Here is a 23,598-nt window from a genome sequence, read left to right as displayed (position 1 = left end):
CATCATACTTTGGTGATCGATATTAGTTGATCGGTTAGTTCTTGTCACGAATTCTTGATTTATTTTATTTATAAAGAACAATATGAATTTTTGGTTGAATAATATCGATTTGATCTTAAAAGGTTTTATGTGAAAATTTTGATGTTTGTTGAATAACTGAAAAGGATTAATTCCGAATTGGATATTACTGTTTCGATATGTTTGTGTGATTACAAATGGGTCAATGAGATCGAAATGATTTAAAAGTCATTTTTAGTATTGTTGATAGTTAATTTAAATGAAAGTAAAACATTATTGGTCAAAATTATGTTCCTTTGATTATGATAATGAAGTGGATTGTGAAATTCATATGGGTCTTGAATCAAATATCCTAAATGATGAGGCAGTAAAGTACATGAAATTTCTTTGTGGTTCCAATTTATTTAAGAAATGAATTAATGATTTTCAGAACTTGCTGAAGATCAATGGATTGAATGAAAGAAAGTCAAAGATGGATCTCAAAATTGACAAATTGGAGTGTGAGTGGTTGTTGGACCTTCGGGGTCAGTTGTTGACCACCAGGGATTGGTCGGAATTTGCTTACCTGGGTTTCTACTTTGTATTCATGTAGCCCAATGAATCCACTTATTTCAATCTTCGTAACCACCGCCGACTATTGCCCTTTTTATTGGAGATTTGAGTTTCTTCAAGGCAAATCCGTGAAGATCTATGAAGGTTTTTTAGAAATGATTTTTTGTGTTGAAAGAGAACCGTAGATAGAAAGAGATGAAACATTTGAAGAATCATATATTTAGAGAGCTTGGAAGAGATGAAGTTGACATGACATATTAAACGTGTTGACTAGGAAGGGGTTCATTGGGTGACCCCTTCATTTTTTCAAAATAATCTTTTATACCTTAAAAATATGAATTCGTACCCATAGAATGCAGAAAAAAACATGAGAGACATTTTAAACCAAAACAGGTAAGTTGATTGGACTATAACGACAATAACCTTTATTTTTTGCTAGTTCATTGCTAGTCTTTTATGGTTTTATTAAAATCTTGCTGCTCAAAAAAAAATCTCTCTTCTTCCCATCTATTTTTCTCTTTCCCTCTCTATCTTGCTTCTTGTATACTATCTAAACAACATTTCCTTATATTAGTTACTTGATTCTTTTTATATTTTTAGTGAGGTGGCATACTTTATGCGTGATGCATTCCTTATAACCTTACAATATAATTTTTATCTAAATTCCGAGGCACGAAAAAGATACATTCTCTTACAGCTTGTAAACATGTTGTGTTATGTTAGATTGAAACATTAAGCGTGTTGAAAAAGTTTGATTATAATTTTACCCGTTTATTTTTCATGTCATGTTAATATATTTACTTAATGCGGTTGGAAACTTGTACATAAACTTGTTTATTTTGTTTGAGTTCGTGCTGATTTAGCTGGTAATGTCAATTTTTACCATTTGTACCTTCTACCATTAAATAAAAATCAATTATATGAAGAAAAAAATGTCATTCTAAGAAAAAACAATAATATTCATTGATAGTTGGTATTTGATTAAGTTTTCCTAGAATCTTCGTCTTACTTAAGGAGGGCAACACATAGGCTAGATGTCTTTTTGTCTTTTGGTATCATATATTCATATATAATAATTTATTCCATTTCAAAATTCATATATATCAAATATTTTTCGTTAAGATTATATCTGCTAAGTGCTAACATAAAACTTAAAAGTGCAAACATTCCAACAAAATGGAAAAACCAAATCAAGACCGAAATAAGAAATCAACTATATTCGGTTTGTCTAATGGCTGCCCTTTATATTTCTAGAAGACCAATTTATGGGTTTATTTGATTTGAAGTTTTGAAGCAAATACCAAATATGGGCGTTCGTTTAATTATTTTCAAGACAAAATTGCAAAAAATGGTCCCCGGAGTATATAGAAAATTGTCATTTTAGTAAAAAAAAAAAAATTAAAGTTTTGAACTTCTACCATTGATCCAAAAATTTCATTTTGATATGAGTTTGATCAATTTTATAATTGGAAATGTGTGAAATGACATTTTTTCCCTCTCTATTTGGTTTTTCATTTTCTTTTTATTTACTTTGCTATTTATATAATTAAAATAAAAAAAATATATAAACCTACCCTAATACCACTACCCCACCAACATCCATCTCTTATATGAGTCTCGATATATCTCTCTCTACTGATTCGTTGGGAACCGTTGTTATCGTCGAGAACTGACGCCGTTATCGCTTGAAACCACTGTCGCTATCGCTATCGACGGAAACCACTGCCGCTATCGCCATCGTCATAAACCACCGCTAGGCGACGTTCATGCCATTGGGAACCACCACTAATATGACGAAGTCACCCTTCTCGTTGTACCTCTCACTTCTTGTCGGAACTCCGCCATTCTCATCACAGACCTAAAACCCATGATCGAAAATGTTGTCTCTCTCTCTCTCTCTCTCTCTCTCTCTCTCTCTTTTTCTCATTGTTGATGAAGATAGAGGAGCTAGGTTTACCAACAACAAAGTTCAAACCACCACCATTTGTGAATCTTCAAACGACGTCAGAGAACCCTTGTTCAAGATTTGAAAACCCTAGTAGCGACGACAGTGTTTACAAGAGGAAAAGTGGGTGATGGTTGGGACAGTTATCGTCGTCGTCGGAGTCGTTGGAGTCGCAGTCACTGCCTCTCTCGCCTGAAAAGGTTTGTATGTACTGTTTGTTGGAATTCAGATCTAGGGTGTTTATTCGTCGGAGTTCAGAGTTGCAAACATTAGGAAATAGCGACCACAAATAGATTTGGAAATAGTAAGTTCTCTTTTGTCGACGGCCAATTTAAAAAATCTGAATCGACGACCGGCGAGCTAACAAGTCTAATGGTGGAATCTACACATAAATGGTGGTCATTTCGGGCAATGATAGTGGTTTCCGGCGACCAATGGTGGTTCCTAACGATGGTGACGATGATATTATGATTTTTCCAGCTGGCTATTGTGGTGGGGTTGTGAGGATATACAAAGATGATGTGTTAAACGAGGATGTGGGTGTGGTAGGATAGTAAGGGTGAGTGATATTTATATTTTTGATTTCTCAAAAATACAGAAATAAAAGAGACAAAGATTTAAAAAAAAAGTATAATCATCAATTTAAGAACTTTCAAAAAACATTGGGAAAAAAAAGACAACAAAATGAAAGTTTTGGACAAGTAATATATATCCAAAACTTTTTGGACCATTTTTATAATTTTTTTCATTTTCAAACTTAGAAAGGGATTGTTTGACGTTTATTTATTCAACTCCTTTAACAACAACCCAAACGGCCTACGAAAACCTAATTGGGCCAGGGGAAACAAAATTTTATTTAACAAATTTATTTAAAAAAAAAGAGTGATATTAATATCTTTACGTGTAGAGAAGTCCGATTAGCAGGCTAAGAATCAAGGGGGGCTTCATCAACATCACTACATTCTAGGGCGAAAACAGCAGAGAAATCGAGAAAGCAAGATGGCAGGGTTACAGAGATCAGCAGTCTCATTCAGAAGGCAAGGATCATCAGGTCTGATCTGGGACGATAGATTCTTATCAGGCGAACTGAACCGGTTTCCGGAAGGCAAACCGCCTGCATCTTCCGACGCCGATCAGGTTCCGACGACTGGAAATGATCAGTCAAAATTTTCGAAAACCACAATTCAATCCATCAACACCGTTCGCCGGAATCGATCTAATAACGGCGGTGAACGAGCGTCCACGGCGACGGAGCCGTCTTCACCGAGGATTCCGGTGTGTGGATTTTGCAGCGCTTTTGGTAAGTCTAACAAAACCCATACACGAACCGTCTCCCGTAAGCGTAGCTTTGCTTGATTGCTTATGCGATCGATGTCTTCCGTCGCCGCCGCATGAGGCCGACGATTTGGAAGTAATCTTTAGAAAACTGTAAAAAATCGGTTGTTTTCGTGAACATCACGAATTGCTTTGATCGTTGTGTTACGTGAATTCAATTGATAATAACGAGGCGTAAGTTTGTAAGATTTTGTTTACGATTTCATCTTCTTTAATCTTACTTCCATTAATTAATTTATGGTTATTAGACTTCACTAGATCTTTGACATCACTTGGTATCATAATTTTATTTTGAGATCCTAATATTCTATGTTATTTTGTTCAATTTGACTTTATATTTTAGTGCATAATTTTGTTAAACCGATGAATAAAAAATTGGGTGATTATTTCTTAAATATAAAATATATATTCTGATCTCACCTGATAACAATATAAAACGTACATTCCTATCTCTCCTCTCAGTTTTGTTTTGAAGAAAAGCATATTCATGAGGGATGAAGGAAAACGGTTATAGCGTGACTATGTGTAAGAGACAACAAAGATAATTACAAATGCAATTTGGTCTTGCTAGGAACTTTCTCATTTTATATGTCATAGGTCTCGCTCAAAAAATGTGATAATTAGTAGATTAGTTTACTCTTTAAAAAAAACAAAAATAATTACACAAATAACTAAATTGGAATGAATAAGTAAACGGTTCTCCTACTTACATAACAAATATGTAAACGCGAGTAATTAAGTCACAAAAGCAAACAATACAAGTCTCATATGCTTGGAATGTTGGATTTCGATGTCTAAACAACGTTTACATAAATTGATAAATTGATTGAACACCTAATATTAGTGTATCCCATATCGATGCGACACGGTCTTATAAGTGGCTATATATACCGGAGTCTCTCTTCACACCATAATGACTCTTTTGGAGAGATAATCTTAGGCTTCATATATATATTTACATGGTATCAAAGTCGGTGTTCCGCACCCACGTGGCTCAACACATCCCAGTCTATCCTCATCGAGCCTTCCGACTCTAAAAGGAGTATTAGTGTATTCCATATCGTTGCAACACATTCTTATATGTTGGAGTCTTATTTCTCTTCAATGTTTTTTTTTAAAGAGACAATCTTAGACTCCACATATATTTACACTAAAATAGGTGGGAATCTAATGTCAATTTTTCTTGATGAAAATTATGTTTGGGAAAACTTTAAAATAAGTTTTTTTTTTTTAATTTATTATTATTATTATTATTATTATTATTTTTTATAAATTTATTATCGGTTCCACGCAATATAAAATTAAAATGAACGTTTAAAAAAAAAACAACTTATAGTTGTCCCCTACACCTGGTGGTGATACCGTACTCATCTCTAACTTTTCAAAAACTATTAAACACTTTTTTAAAATCTTATGGTACTCTTATAAGTTGATAAACTAATAAATTAAAATATATTTATCATATTAAATAAACACTGCCAAACACAAACACACAAGGGTGCTTTTTTTTTTGTATGGGTTTATCATTTAAGGTCGAATTAGAGAACATTAAACTCTAAATATTAATTAGACAATCATTTTGAGTTAAATAGAAATTTTAAGGATTGATGGACCATTCTTATTAATTTTTGAAAAATTAGGCTTAGATCTGGACTCAACTTAATAAACTAAGTTTTGAATTTATATTGTCGGTTCAATTACATAAAAGAACATATATATTTGGTTTTCCGGATTAAAAATGTTTTTTTTTTTTTTATCTATAAATATTGACCTTACATGTTTCCATTTCTTTATTTGGTTACTAGGTGTAAAACTCATATAATACACGGGTTAATTAAAAAAAATATTAAATATCAAAATATAAAAAATAAATATTTTTTAAAATAAGGAATGAAAAACATATTAATTGCAATTTATTATCACATTTAATACTTTACATATATATACATATAAGTATTATGTGACTTTAATTTTAAAAATTAAAAATTCTAGAAATTGACATGTAAATTTTATTTTATTTTAAAAATATCACAAAATGATAAATGTTAAAAGTTATAAAAGATTGACATGTGACAAAATTGATCTTCATTTATTATAGTAAATTTCAGTAAGTTATCGCCAATATTCTAGTTTTACACATTAACAAAAATAAACAAACCTTTTTTTCTTTTAAAAAGGCTTACATTTGGCAAACCTCTTTTGTTTTGGCTCATAATTGCTCTATTTTTCATGTTGATGTTGTTTATGGTGTTATTGATAGTTTTCAACATTATAATCTAATCTGAATGAGATGTTTGTTTTTTGTCAAAACAAAAGGAAAGGCTTATGGTTTATGGCTTATGACTTGTGACTTATGGCTCATGGGTTATGACTACGGGCTTAAGGCTTTTAGCTTATGGGTTATGGTTTGTGGCTTATGACTTATGACTTATGACTTATGACTTAAGGCTCATGACTTGTGGGTTATGACTTATGATCTATGACATATGATATATGGTTTATGACCCAAGGTGTTAGGAGTGTCAAACCCAACAAATAAAGGGGTACACAATGACTCCAAAAACACTGCTACTTTGCATTAAAAATGTAATACAAGGTAAACATGGTCGATCCACAAAGACACGCAACAAATGCTTATACCTTTTTGCGTAAGGTACAAAAATGGTCACAAAAGTGTGTAAGGGGTATATGCAATTATTTAAACAAGCGAATAAAGCAATAAGTAAATGATCGATTGGATGAAACAATTTTTTAGGGGGGTATATGCAATGATTTAAACAGGAGAATAAATCAATTAGTAAATGATCGATTAGATGAAACAAATTCAAGATTTATGAGGACTGCAACTCTATGCAAGACAATTTAGCAATGTGTAAGAATTAAATGACAAGAACAAAGATCAAAACGGTGTCAAATGCTTTGATTAGAATAGCTCTAAAAGAGTTCAAGGAAGAACTTCTCTGTGAGAGCTAGGTAGGGCGACCAAAACGTCAACCCTAATTGATACATGCATGCATTATAAATAGTCTAACCCTAAAACGCAAAACCGTAAATGGACAGGCTCGAACCGGTAAATAAGACTATACTAGCATACATATTTGACACAATACATTTAAACCCAATAGTCTCCCCTTTGTGTCAAATATCAAAGAAGATTCTTCATTATTGGCTTTTCTACACCTTGAACAATTTCGACATCAAATTCAGAAGGGTGTTCCTAACAACAAGATACCAGTTGATCATATATGAGAAACATTTCTGATCAGCAGCGGTGTTAGCTTTACAAGCTTCTGTCAATCCAAGTGTAACACTCAAAAGCAAGTATGACCTTAGCCCTTGAAGTTCTTGTTATTGGCATAAAAGACCCTTAAGTACACTTAGCGTACTTAGCGAGGAGAAACATGGAGGAGCAGCATGTACGCTGGGTGTACCAAGAGTACGTTGGGCGTACGTGCCAACATGTTCAAACCCTAAAAATCGGACTTGAGGCTTATATAAACATCCTTAACTCATTTGGACCTTACCTTTGACAGCCTCCTTCACCTTGAAACGTCCCTGAAAACCCTAATATCATTTATGATTGTATCTTGAGCTTTAAGAGTGCATTGGTGGTTCTTTTAGTGTTCATCCAAGAAGAAGAAGTTGCCAAGGAAGCTTGTAGTGTCACTTGGCTTCAAGAATCTGATTATTGTCAACCTTGAGGAGCTTTTGGAGGTATAAAGCTTATACCTTTTCATTTCAATCACTAGATCTAGCTAGGGTTTCTAGTCTTGTCCTTTTGTTGATCTTGGACACTCTTCTTGTGAGTTAAGCAACTCAAGAGGAAGGAGATGAAGATATGAGGTCCCTTAGTTCCTTTTCCCCATAAAAATGGAGTCTTGGTGAGAGTTTTGACCTCACACATGGGTTAAGAGCTTTAAAATGGCCTTTATGAGGGTGTTGGGACCATTTGAGACATGCAAAGGCATAAAGTTGCCAACTTTATGCCTTGGTTCATTTTAATAGGCCTAGATCTGACGTCTGGACGTGAAAGAATCAAGCATTAAGCACTTAATGGAAAAAGTGCTTAATCCATTAGTACGTCGGGCGTAGATTCAGCATACGCCGTGTGTAAGTCCCCGAGCCCCAGTGCGCGTACCAGGGTGGTAAGCTAAGCGTGCGTGTCGTAGAAAGGCTTGGGCCTGTTTTAGGCTTTTGGGCTATTGGGCCTCGCTTGGTTATTGAACTTGGATTGTATTATGCAAATTGTGTGCCATTTTATCTCTTGGGCCTTGGGTATATATCGATTGGGATTTAATGGGCCAAGAGGCCCATTAATGATATTAAACTTAGACTTTGGGGCCATTAGCAAGGAAGGGATAATTGGGCCTCATGAAGGGGTTGGAGTTTGGGTTTCTTTTGACTAAGTAAGGTCCTGACATTAATTTATTGTTATCATTCAGCACGGGAGGTTTCAGACTGTGAAGAGAGCAGCTTTTGTATTTTAGCGGACAAAGGTGAGTCTTCTTACCATACCTATGGGTCTACGGCACCAAGGTCGGCCCATTATGTGATTTTGGTGTATGTGTTAGTCATTATGTGTGTTGACGTGCTATATGTGATTGTGTGTTCTGAATGAAAGACCTCGGGGGGAGCCTGAGGCATTGGGTGTAAGACCATGTGGGGTAGCCCATGACATCCCTAGGTAAAGACCATGTGGGGTAGCCCATGACATTGGATGTAAGACCATGTGGGGTAGCCCATGACATTCCCTCAGGATTTATGAATGCATAACTTATGTGATGTGTTTGTAGCTTAATTGCTATTAGGTAATGAGTATGTGTTTGTGTGTGGTATGCTCTGAGGAGCTCACTAAGCTTTTCAGCTTACCGTTTGTGAATTTGTTTCAGGTACTTCGGAGCCCAAGGGCAAGGGCAAGGCGTGATGACGTGGCGTGCACTCTATCTCTCTTTCATTGATATGAATCGGGGGCGACACCCTGATGTTTTCTTTTAAATAAATTGCAATGAATGTGGATTTGAAAACAATTAAGATTGGGGCTTTTATGATCTATGCAAAAATGATTGAGTAATTAAAATGAAAATTTTCTTTGTCAAATTTGGGTCGTTACACCAAGGATAGAGTTCAGAGCAGCAATGAAGTATAAGTGTTTGTCTCTCAAGAAGAACATACTCTTTTGAACATTTTGGTCATCCTTCTGTTGGTACACCACACACCAATTTTCTTTTCGGATTTTACCCAACTTGAGCTTGTGCAGATCCTTCGGTTCCTATTCACGCTTCAGAACAGGCCTTTTCTTCAGAACTGACGCTATTTCTACATCTATTTTCGCAATTTCATGAATGTAGCAAATCAGCATCCTCTTCAAGTGTGCAACAATTGGCTCGTATGTCTTTTCATCTTTGGATACAATCAAGAATAGTGAAATCCAGTCATACAGATTCATGCATGGTAAGTCTGCCAAAGTGAATTCATCTTCGGTAAGACTTGCTCTTCGGAATCCTTTAAACTTAATGTTTACAAAGTTTTCAGTTGGAACATGTGCATAAACCTTCAAAGCAACAATTTGCGAACTCCAAGTCTTGAATTGAGGCTTGGCATATTTAAGGTAGAAAGAGAGGAATATATGATTAACATCATTGTCAGAGAGCGGCACCTTCTCAATCTTCCGAAAGCATCGAAACAGAAAAGCCCTAGGAGTGATCGAAAAATCAAGTTGAGAATTTGTCGCATTACTCAGATCAAAAGAAACTGAAGCCTCCAACCAGTGGATGTTCGGATCATCAATAACTTCCATGTGATTTTTTTCCATCATCCAAGGAGGAAATGGTGACTTTTGAGTTTCAAGAGTGACTATGGCAATAGTAGCTTCCTTTTCTTGATCTTCTAACTCTTTTCGAAGTTTCAAAAGATCATCAAGTTCCCTATCACGCTTCTTTCTCACAAGCTTTTTGTAACGACCCGTTTCCGGTATGTTAATTAATTTGTTTTGGGCTAAGTTTTCAAGAGGGACTCGGCGAGTTCTAGCCTGACTCGCCGAGTCGGGTCGCGCATCTTGTGCACGCGGAAGCCGGCGACTCGGCGAGTCCATATCCTAGACTCGGCGAGTCCATCCGTCTGGGTGAAACCCTATCTCCCCGGGTTTTGCTCACTATTTAAACCCCATTATAGCCTCCATCTCGTCACTTTCCCCCTGAGAGCACTGTGAGAAACCCTAAACCTTCCTCTTGTGAGCTTATAAGTGATCTTGTTCCATTTTGTGAAGGGGTGAAGAAGGAGAAGAAGAAGGAAGCAAGGAAACGAGTTCTAGTGCCAAGATCCAAGATCAAGTGTGAACTTATTCAGGTATTTTCGGAGTTCTCTTCTGGTTTCATGATTAAACTTCCATTAGAGCTCTTTTAAGGGCTATTTGATGCTTGTTCCATGCTTCATGCTTGCTTGATTGTATTATTAAGCCGTAATACCTTTGGATCTGAGTGTTGGGGTGTTGAAGAGTCCAGATCCACTGTCTTTTTGGGGTTACATTGCTTATTAGCCATGGATCTACCCTTATTGTGCATATTTTAGTCTTATTTCCCTCATTCATGTGGTTGTGCACGTAAAGTTGGAAACTTTACGTGGTAAAACAGCTTAATGGACCTAGATCTATCATTTGCATGTGTTGGATTCAAGAGAAATCGAGTAAAAATATGTTGCATGGCGGCGACTCGGCGAGTCGGAAGAACCACTCGACGAGTCAGGTCGCGAGTCCCGAGTTCTCCAGTTTCTTCAGTGTCGAGTGGACGAGGTGAGTTAGGGAGTGGACTCAGCGAGTTAAGAGTAGACTCAGTAATGGAGGGACTCGGCGAGTTGTTCATACAACTCGGCGAGTCCAAGGCAATCTCCTTGAGGATTAAGAACAACTCGTCGAGTCTGTTCATCTGACTCGGCGAGTCGGATGAAGATCATCTGAGTTCTTGGATCCAGAGGGTACTCGTCGAGTCGATGCCACACTCGACGAGTAACAGCATGTAAGAGTTGAACGGAGAGTCTAGGACTCGGCGAGTCGGGTATCCCGACTCGGCGAGTCAGCCCTGAGTATAGTGCTAGTGATTGATTGAGTGTGTTTATGGATTTGTAGCCGAGGAGATTCAGGAGCAGCAGCCGTTAGCTTTCCGAGCCACACACTCATCCGCTAGCTTACGAGGTGAGTCTCCTTTCCGTAGGGGCGGGTCTAAGGCCACAATGCCGGCCCGTCCAGTTAATAGTAGTTTCCGGACTTCGGTCCGATGTAGTAGTTCGTATGTTTGATGCCTTCGTGGTTCAGACATGTCTTATGTGCTATGTGTATGTGTTTATGTTCCGGGCCATGGCCCGATGCAGTATGCAATATAAATGGTTATGATATGCTATGCTATGTGCAGTCAGTCCCGGACCCCGGTCCGATGCAGGGGACACGGTCCCAGTCAGTTCCGGACTTCGGTCCGATGCAGTCAGTTCCGGACTCCGGTCCGATGCAGTCAGTTCCGGATTTCGGTCCGATGCAGTTAGTTCCGGACTTCGGTCCGATGCAGGGGACAAGGTCCCAGTCAGTTCCGGACTTTGGTCCGATGCAGTTTCCGGGCTTCGGCCCGATGCAGTGGGCAAGGCCCAATAGGTGTTTATGTGTTATTGTATGGTATGTGGTAGTTTGGGGGAGCTCACTAAGCTTCGTGCTTACAGTTTTAGTTTTGGTTTCAGGTACTTCCGCAAGCAAAGGGAAGAGCTCTGGATGACGGCATCGCACACCACCGCCTCAGCTTTAGCCTGGGATTGATTTAGATGTTTGATCTGATGTAGTATGATACAGTTTTTCCGCACAGTATTTTATGTTTTGGAATACATCACGTATGGTTTTATTTTATGATGCTCTGATTGCAGTTTTGATTATATTAAAAACAAAAATTTTTGGGTCGTATTTTTGGGTCGTTTCACTTTTCGCCTTCAAAAAGCTATTATTCTTTTTCTTCTTCATCAAACACTTTCTCTTTGCCTTTACTTGATGAAGAAGCTTCATTACCCTTCCGGACATCAGTCATCGGTTTTTGTTCATGCTTTGCCTGTGGTTCTTCCTTGTGGGGTTTTTCTGTATTTACTTTGTCTCCCCTTTGTTTCGGAAGAGCATCGCTACCCGAAACACCCTTAATCTGATTCAACATCGTAAAGATTGGTTTTAGTTTGTCAGAGAGGTGTTGGCGAACTGAGACTGTGATTAAAGAGTCACGAGTCTCCACAAGTCTCTGTAGGTACTAATTGATTTCAGAGACACAACTTTTTGTGATTGTTTTCTCAGATTCAAGATCGTCAAGATGCTTGTTTGTAGAATGCAACTTTACCGAAAGAACTTTGGCTTTCTCAGTCTTTGCAGCCAATTTATCCATGAGATTATTTTCTACAACAAGGTCTTTCTGAAGCTTGTCAATCTTGGAGACAACAGATGCATTGAGATCGGTGTTGTCTTGCTTGATATCATAACGGACAAGGGAAAAAGCCTCCTTTTCAACCTGCAAGGACGTTCGAAACCCTGCAATGGCTTTATTTATGGCTTCGGTGTTTTAGTCAGCAAAGGTTCTGAACTCAGCCATAAATTTTGTAACATCTTGATGTAGTTTTTCGACCTTTTCGGTTGTGTGACAACCGTCAATTTTGGTTAAAAAAAGTCAACCAGGTCAACTCAACTCGTATTAGAATTTTAGGAGAAATATGACATTCCCTAATGTTATTAATGTACTATTGACAAGTTATAATTCAAAGTACCTCTCTTTTTACCAATTATTGAATATAAACCCTAACTTAGGTTAGTAACGTAAAAATTCGATAATTCAATTATATATTACTTGGGTATAAATAATATTCATAACACAATGTAGTTGATTTCATAAACATTATACAACGTGACAATTTCATAACAAAAGTTACATATTCAGATTTTTGGTGAATTCGTCACCAAATGCGACAAATTCGTTACCCTACTTAAACACTCGAACGTTAACGAAAAGAATTATGAATCATGCTAACTTTCGTGTAACGTGTTATTATTTTTGATCATAATGATTTTTATAATAAGTTGACCTTATATGATTCAAATTAAGTAATTATACATCATTTTACCACACTTTTTATAAAAATCACCAACTTTTATAAAAATTGCCCATTTTTTTATGAAAATAAACTAAAGACACATTTTGTCCCATATGATTATTACCTCTTTTTAAAAGTAGTACTCCCTCCGTCCCAAAATTATTGTCTACATTTGACTTTTGAAGTCTTTTCATGTCAACTTTGACCATAAATAACTTTATTTGTATTATATAACTTTTGATGAAACTTATGACAATGAAAATACATTTAAAAAATCTATTCATATATCTTGCATAAAAAACTATATAACAAAAAGTAAATTATTTAAGGTCAAAGTTGAACAAAAGAGACTTAAAAAGTCAAACGTGGACAATAATTTTGGGACAGAGGGAGTATTATTTAATTAAAATGGTCATGTTTGAATATTAAATTAAAGAAATCATTCCTTACTTTCCCCACATACCCTCCCCCTCACCCTCCCTCTCTTCCCTTTATTTTCGGCCGAAACCCTCCCCCCTTGTCTCATCTTCTTCATTTGTTCATCTCCTTCTTCAAGAACAAGTTCGCTCTCTTAAGATTAATCTCCATAAGTTGGTTCTTGATCTTTTGGTAAGTTTTTCCTTACTAATCTAGTGATTATATATATATATATATATATATATATATATATATATATATTAGTTTTGTTACAATTACACACATTAATATGTGTGAATATCTATAGGATCTTTCAATCTTCAAGTGTTCTTAGCTTGAAATCCTTCATCTTCACCTCTTTATCCACCAAGAAACACACTCAGGGTAAGTTCATACCCCTCATTTTCATCCTTATCCAAGTTTTGGAGGGAGAATACAAGTAAACTTGTATAATTGTATAAGTTGTTATACATGCTTACTTCATGTTGTGTAAAAATGTTATCTACATGAAATAATGTTATTACCTAGTATTATGAAAATTTATGTGTGGTATGTTGTTTAAAATACAAATCTATGAAAAATAAGTATAAACATGCTATATGCTCTTAAGAAAAAGTCATAAAAACAAAACTATAAAAACTAGGATTTTTTTATGAACATAATATGACTTTTCTAGCAAAAATGGTTATAACCAAGTTAATACACCATTTTTATGGGATACAAATCAAAATATGTTATTTTGGACATATGTTATGAAACTAATTGTAAATACCAAGGATTTGGTTTTACAAAAAGAAAACCTAAAAATCGATCATTTTATGTAAAAGTTAGGGATTTCTAACATAAATGGTCATAACCAGGTTATGGTACCATTTTTTTGAGATCTGACTTAAAATATGTGTTTTAAACATATAAGGTTAGTTTGACTTAAACTTCACCAAAAGGTAAAAATAAATTTTACAAAGTTTATAATTCAATATTTATCGTTTGGTGACGTAAAAAGGTAAAAAACTAGAAAACCGACTTTATCTTACTAATAGTTTTTATACTTGTGTTAGATGTATAATATATGTTATTTATGAACATCTAAACATGTTAACTTATATATATATATATATATATATATATATATATATATATATATATATGTGTGTGTGTGTGTGTGTGTGTGTGTGTATAGGTTCAACGAAATATTTATAAAAAACTACAATAGATATAGTTTATGAGTCATTAATACTATTATAACATTTTGGGAGAAGACGAATAACTATATAAAAGTATGTAATTGTTACACACTATATTAATAATATGGAAAAGTGATATTTACACACACAAGAGTTTTCATTACACAAAATGTAAACTTGTTGAAATAATTATGTGAGACAAAGTCTTCACCGTACCTACCAGAGTACACACTAAAGTCTTAAATTATAATCAGGTTGAGATAAACCGGAGGGTAGGTCGGACACCCAGATATGCCTAACAGGGCAGGTCGGGCACCCAGATATGTCTGACAGTATGGTTAAGATAGGTTACTATGTGGTAGTGGTAAGGGGTGAAATAGACCCCGTAACCGGTTGAGATAAACCGAAGGGTAGGTCGGGCACCCAAATATGTCTGACAGGGTAGGTCGGGCACCCCTGTATGCCTGACATGGGTAGATTGAGCACCCAGGTATGCTCAACAGGGTAGGTTGGGCACCTATAATATGCCTGACAATATGTTTATAGTACAACATGTGGTATGATGGGGGAACTCACTAAGCTTTGTGCTTATGGTTTTCAGTGTTGGTTTCAGGTACTTCTTCTTCGAAAGGAAAGGAGCTGGTACGATCGCAATGCATCACACTACGTTTTCCGCACATGAGATCTTCGAAGTTATACTCTGATGTTGATTTACTATGACATATTTTGATTAGTGATATATTGGTTTTGATATAGGTTGACACTATGGATATTTTCAGACAATTGGTTTTATATTATTATGAAAAGTCCCAAAATACGACCCAAAATTTTTTGTTTAAATAATACTAAAATCATAACGTCGAATGTCATAAAATAAAAATCAAACATCAATATCTCAAAACCATTATAAAGTGTCGTGATAAAAACTGTATCAAACTGTGTCAAGTCATATCTAAGAAAAACTGAACCAAACCCCCAGGATAGAAACTGAATTTGTGGTGTGTGCGATGCCATCATCCCGAGCTCTTCCCTTTACTTGTGAAAGTACCTGAAACCAAAACTGAAACTGTAAGCACGAAGCTTAGTGAGCTCCCCCAAACTACCACATACCATACAAACATATAAACAACTACTGGGCCTTGCCCACTGCATCGGACCGAAGTCCGGAACTAACCAGGGTCGTGCCCTCTGCATCGGACCGAAGTCCGGAAACTGCATCGGACTAAAGTCCGAAACTAACTAAGGCCTTGCCCTCTACATCGGACCGAAGTCCGGAAACTGACTGGGACCTTGTCCCCTGCATTGGACCGAAGTCCGGAACTAACTGCATCAGACCGAAGTCCAGAACTATCTGGGACCTTGTCCCATGCATCACACCGAAGTCCAAAACTACTGAACATAGCATGGCATAAACATATCAACTTGTATAACAACATATACTGCATACTGCATCAGACCGTAGTCCGGAACAGTTAACATATAAATCTTGTCCGAGCCACGAAGGCATCAAACATACTAACTACTGCATCAGACCGAAGTCCGGAAACTACTACTAACTAAATGGGCTGGCATTATGGCCTTAGACCCGTTCCTACTGGAAGGAAACTCACTTGAACTGCTGAACTCGGCCGATAACCCTCCGGTTGCTAACCGACAACTCTTCGAATTGCTGCTCCTCTAGCTCCCTGAGCAACTAATACCAATAACAACACTTAGACTAAACTGTCTTCCCGGAGTCAATTAAGTCAACTTTGGTCAAAGTCCTGGTCAGAGTCAACCTTCCTGATTGACCCTACTCGCCGAGTTCTTATACTTAGAAAACTCCCATAACACGACTAAACTCGCCGAGTCATCCCAGGACTCGTCGAGTTGAACGATCTCTAAATTCCGTCTTGACCAACTCACTGAGTCGCCAACCGACTCACAGATCCGAAGCTTAACCAAAAGAGGATGGGGTTCTGCGACCAGACTCGCCGAGTCCAAGGCAATCTTCAACGAACTCGCCAAGTTGTTCTTCCATCTCGTCGAGTCCATGCACATGTTCATACAACTCGTCGAGTACACCCATGTGACTCGTCGAGTCTCTCCAGTTCTCAATCCATTCAGAGGCTTTTCGAGCCATGCAGGGGCTCCAAACCATAGATCCACCCCTCTACAATCTAACCCTCACATAAAGTTGCAAACTTTATGTGAAACCAAAGAGATATAGGCCCAAAACACACTATGGCTAGGGTTAAGGACTAAGGGGCTTCACCAACAACTCTTAAACAAATACTTTATGACATTATGGACCATCACAAGTCTAGATCTGAACTCCAAACCTGAAATAGATCTCAAACAAGTTAAAGAATTCCCAATACAACCACCAAGGATGAACCAAAAAGGAAATAGCTCAAGATAAGGGCTCATTACCTCAAAGATGTGCCCAAAACTGATGTAGATCCCAGATCTATACAAGCCCTTTGAAGCTAGCTTCCAATTTCTCAAGCTCCTTCCACCAATTTCCTCTTCCAAGTCCCAATCTCCCCAATAATGAAGTCTCACATGAATTTAGGGTTTTTCTTGGAACTCTCTGGGGGATTAGGAGGCTGTGAGAGGGACATGAATTCCTTTACATAGGGTGCAAACCCTAAGATTAGGGTTTTCTCATTCCAGCACCAACTCATCGAGTCCAGCTTTCGACTCGGTAAGTTGGTCACTTAATTCGCGACCCCAACCCGCTCCGACTCGGCGAGTAAGTATACCTACTCGTTGAGTCCCTTCTTCAATTTACACTTTAAGCCCGTATCTCGGACTTTTGAAATTTGAGATGTTACAACCCTCCCCCACTTAAATTAGGCTTTGTCCTTGAAGCCTACTGCAGGATACGCTTCCGAACTAACCACTTGCACTACAAACTCCGAATTCTCAAATAACTCAGGTCCTTCCAAACCCTACCACTGCAGCCCTTTTTAAAATAACTTCTTCTCGCGTGGCAGCCTTGCCAAAACTCCATGCCGACCACCGGCCTTAATGTCATCACATAACAAGCAAGCATCACCCGAGGATACTGTCCCTTTCCTGACAGGAACACACTTTCATGACTTGCGAAAGTTATATACCACAATAATTCACTGGGTCCTCTCCCAGTGCCAAACTATCCTCCCTTTTTCCATATCTGCCAATAACCCGAGCAACTCGCAAGGTTGGAACTCATTTTGTCCTCTTCATGAATCCATTCCTTTCATGCTAACTACCCCAGGTTCTCACTAGAACAACAGAATTCACATACCCACTTATCCTTATGATTCACTTATACTTAACCATAACTCAGATAATCGTGCTATGAGTGACTTGCCACTCCACAAACTATCCATGAAAATCCAAAATACCATTACCGCTGGAGACCCAAGACTGTCTGAAAACACTGAACTGCCTGAAAACAATGAACTGCCTGGAACACTGACTGCCTGAATCACTGACTGCCTGAAACACTGAACTGCCTGATCACTGACTGCCTGAAAAACTGAACTACCTGATCACTGATTGTCTGAAACATCGACTGCCTAAAACACTGAACTGCCTGGAATACTGACTGCCTGAATCACTGGCTGCCTGAACACTGAACTGCCTGAAATACTGAACTGCTTTATCACTGACTGCCTGCACACTGACTTCCTAAAACACTGAACTGCCTGATCAATGACTGCCTGAAACACTGACTGTCTGAAACACTGAATTGCCTGGAATATTGACTGCCTGAAACACTGAATTGCCTTAAACAACATGCTTCTACATGGATCCTTTCCAACATCTCTCGAGACCTTCTTGGTCTCACTTCCTTCATTAGTCATCTGAAAATCAGGTTCCAACCCGGCTGCGGGGCCAAAGGACTCCCTATTTAGCCGCCTCACACCAATTATGAATATAATTCTTCTCTGGAACTAGTTGCCACTAGTTATCATGTTATTGAGACTCTAACAACCTCCTGATCCAATCGATCGGGTCTGTGCTTCGAATCCTGATGTTACCAAACCACGGCTAAACGTGACTGCTACCTGACCAATTGTAGCCTTATGTCATAAATGACCTTAAGCCATCCACTGCTTCCTTGCTCTCATAGCTGTAGTGGCGCTTCTACAGTCTTATCTCTGGCTTAACCAGATCTAACTCGTCTGGGTAAATTCCGAAATCCAATCCGTGGATTTCCATCTCCTCACTACCACACCCGAACTGGTGAGTACCACTGTCCTTCCCGCGTCCTAACCACGGACTCACACTATCTACTAACCTAGTGAATGTTACGGCTACACCTGTAGACTTACAACACTCTAATACGATCTGACTGCTAGTGAATGCTACGGCTACACCCACAGACTTACAACACTCTAACACTATCTGACTGCTAGTGAATGCTATGGCTACACCCGCAGACTTACAACACTCTAACACTATATGGCTGCTAGTGAATGCTACGGCTACACCCGCATACTTACAACACTCTAATACCATCTGACTGATAGTGAATGCTACGGCTACACCCGCAGACTCACAAAACTCTAATACTATCTGGCTGCTAGTGAATGTTATGGCTACACCCGCAGACTTACAACACTCTCCCTGCTGACTCTATCACTAACTACTATTCTGAGGGCAACCTGACTCACCCGAGTCCTGCTAGCGATCCCCCAACCTGATTTCCACAACCATCCCTCAGTTATCCAAAGCTACAACTATCTGGTAGTCTTACATCCTTGCTACATTTGCTTTCTGTCGAAAAAAATCTTTCGTTGGGTTTCCAAATCCAATCGCCCACTAATATCAATTACATGAACTCAACGTTGGGAAGTTCCCAACTCCCAACTCCTGTACTTCTTTACCCACACGACCCCTCGGACTGCTTTCCCTTCCTTCTCAAAGATTACTAACCCTTTCTAAGTCTATCATACTACCGCCTCGAATACTTGAAGGGTTCTCCCCCACTTCGATCTGGCTAATTCCTTTACAACTCATAGTTCAAAAGGATTTCCAATTCTTCCTATCATTTAACGGTTCGATCTGCTATCAACCACGTTTACCTCTGTTGGCCCTCAAACTAACCCTTTACTAGACTTGAACTTGCCAACTAACAGAGCACCTTTAAATCCCCGATTGCATTTGCCTCAGTGACTGCATCCTGAGAACCAACGCTTAAGGGGGAAATGCCTTCGAACCACAATCCTATCGTCCTCTAGCTACTCCGCTGGAAACTCTAGCTTACCACTGCTGGGGTTATAACTGGTCTATACTCGAATGACACCTTCTCGAAAGTAGTGAGACACTTCCGAGTCTTACACATACATGCTACAATTACTGCATCCGAAGTAACCTGTTCTATAGGGGACGTCCTCCAACTACCATTCTAAAATCCATGGTATGCAGATGGCATATAACTCAATCACAAGCAGATAATATAGTACTCCACTATATGCACCTACTAACATCGATGCAGTACCCTAGCAATAACACCATAACATAAGCTGACAGAGAGGAAATATATATATATATATATATATATATATATATATATATATATATATACATACCCATAACCTTCTCTGAAGAACCCTCGAATCCCCTTGTCTTTTGAAGCCTACTATGACACCGAGGTTGTCCCAACCGCTGAACGGGACAGTTCGCCCTAACATGGCTAGACTGATGACAACGATGACATAACTCTACTTCTACCGTACATTCTTGATGTTTGTGACCCTTCCACCCGCATCTGCCGCACTTGGACCTACTGCACACATCACCTCGTGTCCCTTCCTTCCTTAAGCAACCATCCCGACTCCTCGGGTCCTTGGAACTATCCATGATAGCGTCTGTCTGTCCTGCTTGCTGAGCCAGATCGGAAACTCGCTTCCTCTTTCTCAACTGACTATCAAAACCCATCTCTTGCTCCCAGGTCACCCTGACCATTTCACCCACTTCCCGGATAGCTGAGGTCCGCCTTTCTATCCAGTCGATCACTCTATCAGTGACACGTCCGATGGTGTCGGGTAACTCCTCGTGGAGGGCCCGTGAAACCTCCGCAATAATCCAATCCTGCAGGGAGCTCTCTTGGGGGTAAGGTGTACCACCCACTCCCGACCCCTGATGGAAAGTGCTAAAAATGGGATTCCCCTCCCTGATGGATCCTTGGGATCCATAAGAATCGGGCTCTAGACGAGCCCCAAATTGTCCTGAAACTGTCTTGACCCTAAAGGCCTTAAGTCGACTGTCCAAAAGCTCCACGATGGCCTCCATGACTGAACCGAATATCACAGGAGTCTGATCAATGGTGTTGCACATAATTCTTGTAGAAATAAAATCTCTCATCTGATCGTCAAGCTGCACGACTCCAGAGCTCGAGCCAGATCCCTCCCCGACACTTGGACTGCCAACTGGTATCTCGCGCAATGTCACCATGCTGAAAACATATCACATTAACTATCAGAATACTCATCACTGCTAAGGGATCTATACACACTCTACAAGTTCCCTGGTTTTGTCTTGACCCCTCTTGAATCGAGTACGGATCCTCTGCTTTCAGTAATACGGGTCCATACTACCTTCCACATCTATCCGTACTTTCCTCAAGAACTGCCTCGACTCCACCAAGTCCCTTCTACTACTACTACTACTACTGATCTCTGATACTCTCATCCTCAGCTTGCACTAGGGAAATCTCTGACTCTAACCAAACCAGTCCTCAACTGCTGCAGGTCTCCTTGTAACGCCAATTAGCCATCACCTGAATACCATCACATGCAGCGAGGCTCGGATAATCCTTTGAGTAAGGGACTCATCCCTACAACGGTTAGACTCAAACGAGAGCTGCACAATAGGGTCAAATCCAATACTCTAAGATTATTTAATCCTGATTACATGTGACTTGTCGTATTCACCTAATGGCTAACTCCCATCACTCGGAGTCCCACAAAGCACAAAGCAAGCAACATTCAGACATAGGAAACTACTCAAGCAATTCTATCCTCATATCAAGAAACTGTACTAACATACAATGCTAAGCTCATACTATCAGGCATAACCTAAACATGCTATCCTACTACTGTCTACTCAATACTAGCATGCAATTCTCATAAAAGTGAAACACATATATAGCAGGCACATAAGCCATCATCCCTAAATCCTTATTCCTATTCTAGCATGTTGTTCTACTGAAACTGATAATCATAACATAAACTTGTATGGGTAATTTGGGAGTACTTACTTGAGCTCTATTGATCACATGCACCACACCCTTTTTCTTGTTTTCAAAACTCTTTTATTTTTAAGTCTCTTTCTCAAAAATTCTTTGAAAATATTTTTCTTTCGAAAATCTTTTTACTATTTCCTTAGTTTGAGTTCAGTCACACCCGTAAGTGTGCCTGAATCCCTCAAACCAAGGGTCTGATACCAACTATAAACGTCCAAAAATACGACCCAAAATTTTTTGTTTAAATAATACTAAAATCATAACGTCGAATGTCATAAAATAAAAATCACACATCAATATCTCAAAACCATTATAAATTGTCGTGATAAAAACTATATCAAACTGTGTCAAGTCATATCTAAGAAAAACTGAACCAAACCCCCAGGATAGAAAGTGAATTTGTGGTGTGTGCGATGCCATCATCCCGAGCTCTTCCCTTTACTTGCGGAAGTGCCTGAAACCAAAACTGAAATTGTAAGCACGAAGCTTAGTGACCCCCACCCCAAACTACCACATACCATACTAACATATAACAACTACTGGGCCTTGCCCACTGCATCAGACCGAAGTCCGGAACTAACCAGGGTCGTGCCCTCTGCATCGGACCAAAGTTCGGAACTAACTAGGGCCTTGCCCTCTGCAACGGACCGAAGTCCGGAAACTGACTGGGACCCTGTCCCCTGCATTGGACCGAAGTCCGGAACTAACTGCATCAGACCGAAGTCCGGAACTATATGGGACCTTGTCCCCTGCATCAGACCGAAGTCCAGAACTACTGAACATAGCATGGCATAAACATATCAACTTGTATAACAACATATACTGCATACTGCATCAGACCGTAGTCCGGAACAGTTAACATATAAATCCTGTCCGAGCCACGAAAGCATCAAACATACTAACTATTGCATCGGACCGAAGTCCGGAAACTACTGCTAACTAAACGGGCCGACATTGTGGCCTTAGACCCGTTCCTACTGGAAGAAAACTCACTTGAACTGCCAAACTCGGCCGATAACCCTCCGGCTGCTAACCGACAACTCTCCGAATTGTTGCTCCTCTAGCTCCCTGAGCAACCAATACCAATAACAACACTTAGACTAAATTGTCTTCCCGGGGTCAATTAAGTCAACTTTGGTCAAAGTCAACCTTCCTGATTGACCCTACTCGTCGAGTCAACCCATCGACTCGTTGAGTTCTTATACTTAGAAAACTCCTATAACACGACTCAACTCGCCGAGTCGCCCCAGGACTCGTCGAGTTGAACGATCTTAGAATTCCGTCTTGACCAACTCACTGAGTCGCCAACCGACTCACAGATCCGAAGCTTAACCAAAAGAGGTTGGGGTTCTGCGACGTGACTCGCCGAGTCCAAGAACAGACTCTTCGAGTCCAAGTCAATCTTCAACGGACTCGTCGAGTTGTTCTTCCATCTCGTCGAGTCCATGCACATGTTCATACAACTCGTCGAGTACACCCATGTGACTCGCCGAGTCTCTCCAGTTCTCAATCCATTCAGAGGCTTTTCGATCCATATAGGAGCTCCAAACCATAGATCCACCCCTCTACAATCTAACCCTCACATAAAGTTGCAAACTTTATGTGAAACCAAAGAGATATAGGCCCAAAACACACTATGGCTAGGGTTAAGGACTAAGGGGCTTCACCAACAACTCTTAAACAAATACTTTATGACATTATGGACCATCACAAGCCTAGATCTGAACTCCAAACCTGAAATAGATCTCAAACAAGTTAAAGAATTCCCAAAACAACCACCAAGGATGAACCAGAAAGGAAATAGCTCAAGATAAAGGCTCCTTACCTCA

General features: G+C 38.9%; 1 protein-coding gene across 1 annotated transcript; it reads left to right on the top strand.

The window, feature by feature from the left end:
* Positions 1-3,328: 3,328 nt before the first annotated feature.
* On the top strand, positions 3,329-4,047 carry LOC111910112 (uncharacterized protein At1g15400). Its single transcript, XM_023905899.3, has one exon. It carries the CDS (start codon positions 3,515-3,517, stop codon positions 3,869-3,871), a length of 357 nt encoding a protein of 118 aa, XP_023761667.1. The 5' UTR covers positions 3,329-3,514; the 3' UTR covers positions 3,872-4,047.
* The last annotated feature ends 19,551 nt before the right edge of the window (positions 4,048-23,598 follow it).

Source organism: Lactuca sativa, chromosome 5 (assembly GCF_002870075.4).
Source record: "Lactuca sativa cultivar Salinas chromosome 5, Lsat_Salinas_v11, whole genome shotgun sequence".
Lineage (NCBI taxonomy): Eukaryota > Viridiplantae > Streptophyta > Magnoliopsida > Asterales > Asteraceae > Lactuca > Lactuca sativa.
The sequence above is the reverse complement of the archived record's forward strand: the minus strand, read 5'-3'. Positions and strand labels throughout refer to the sequence as shown.

Coding starts and splice junctions, on each gene's coding strand:
- LOC111910112 (XM_023905899.3), top strand. CDS start 3,515: ATGGCAGGGTTACAGAGATCAGCAGTCTCATTCAGAAGGCAAGGATCA.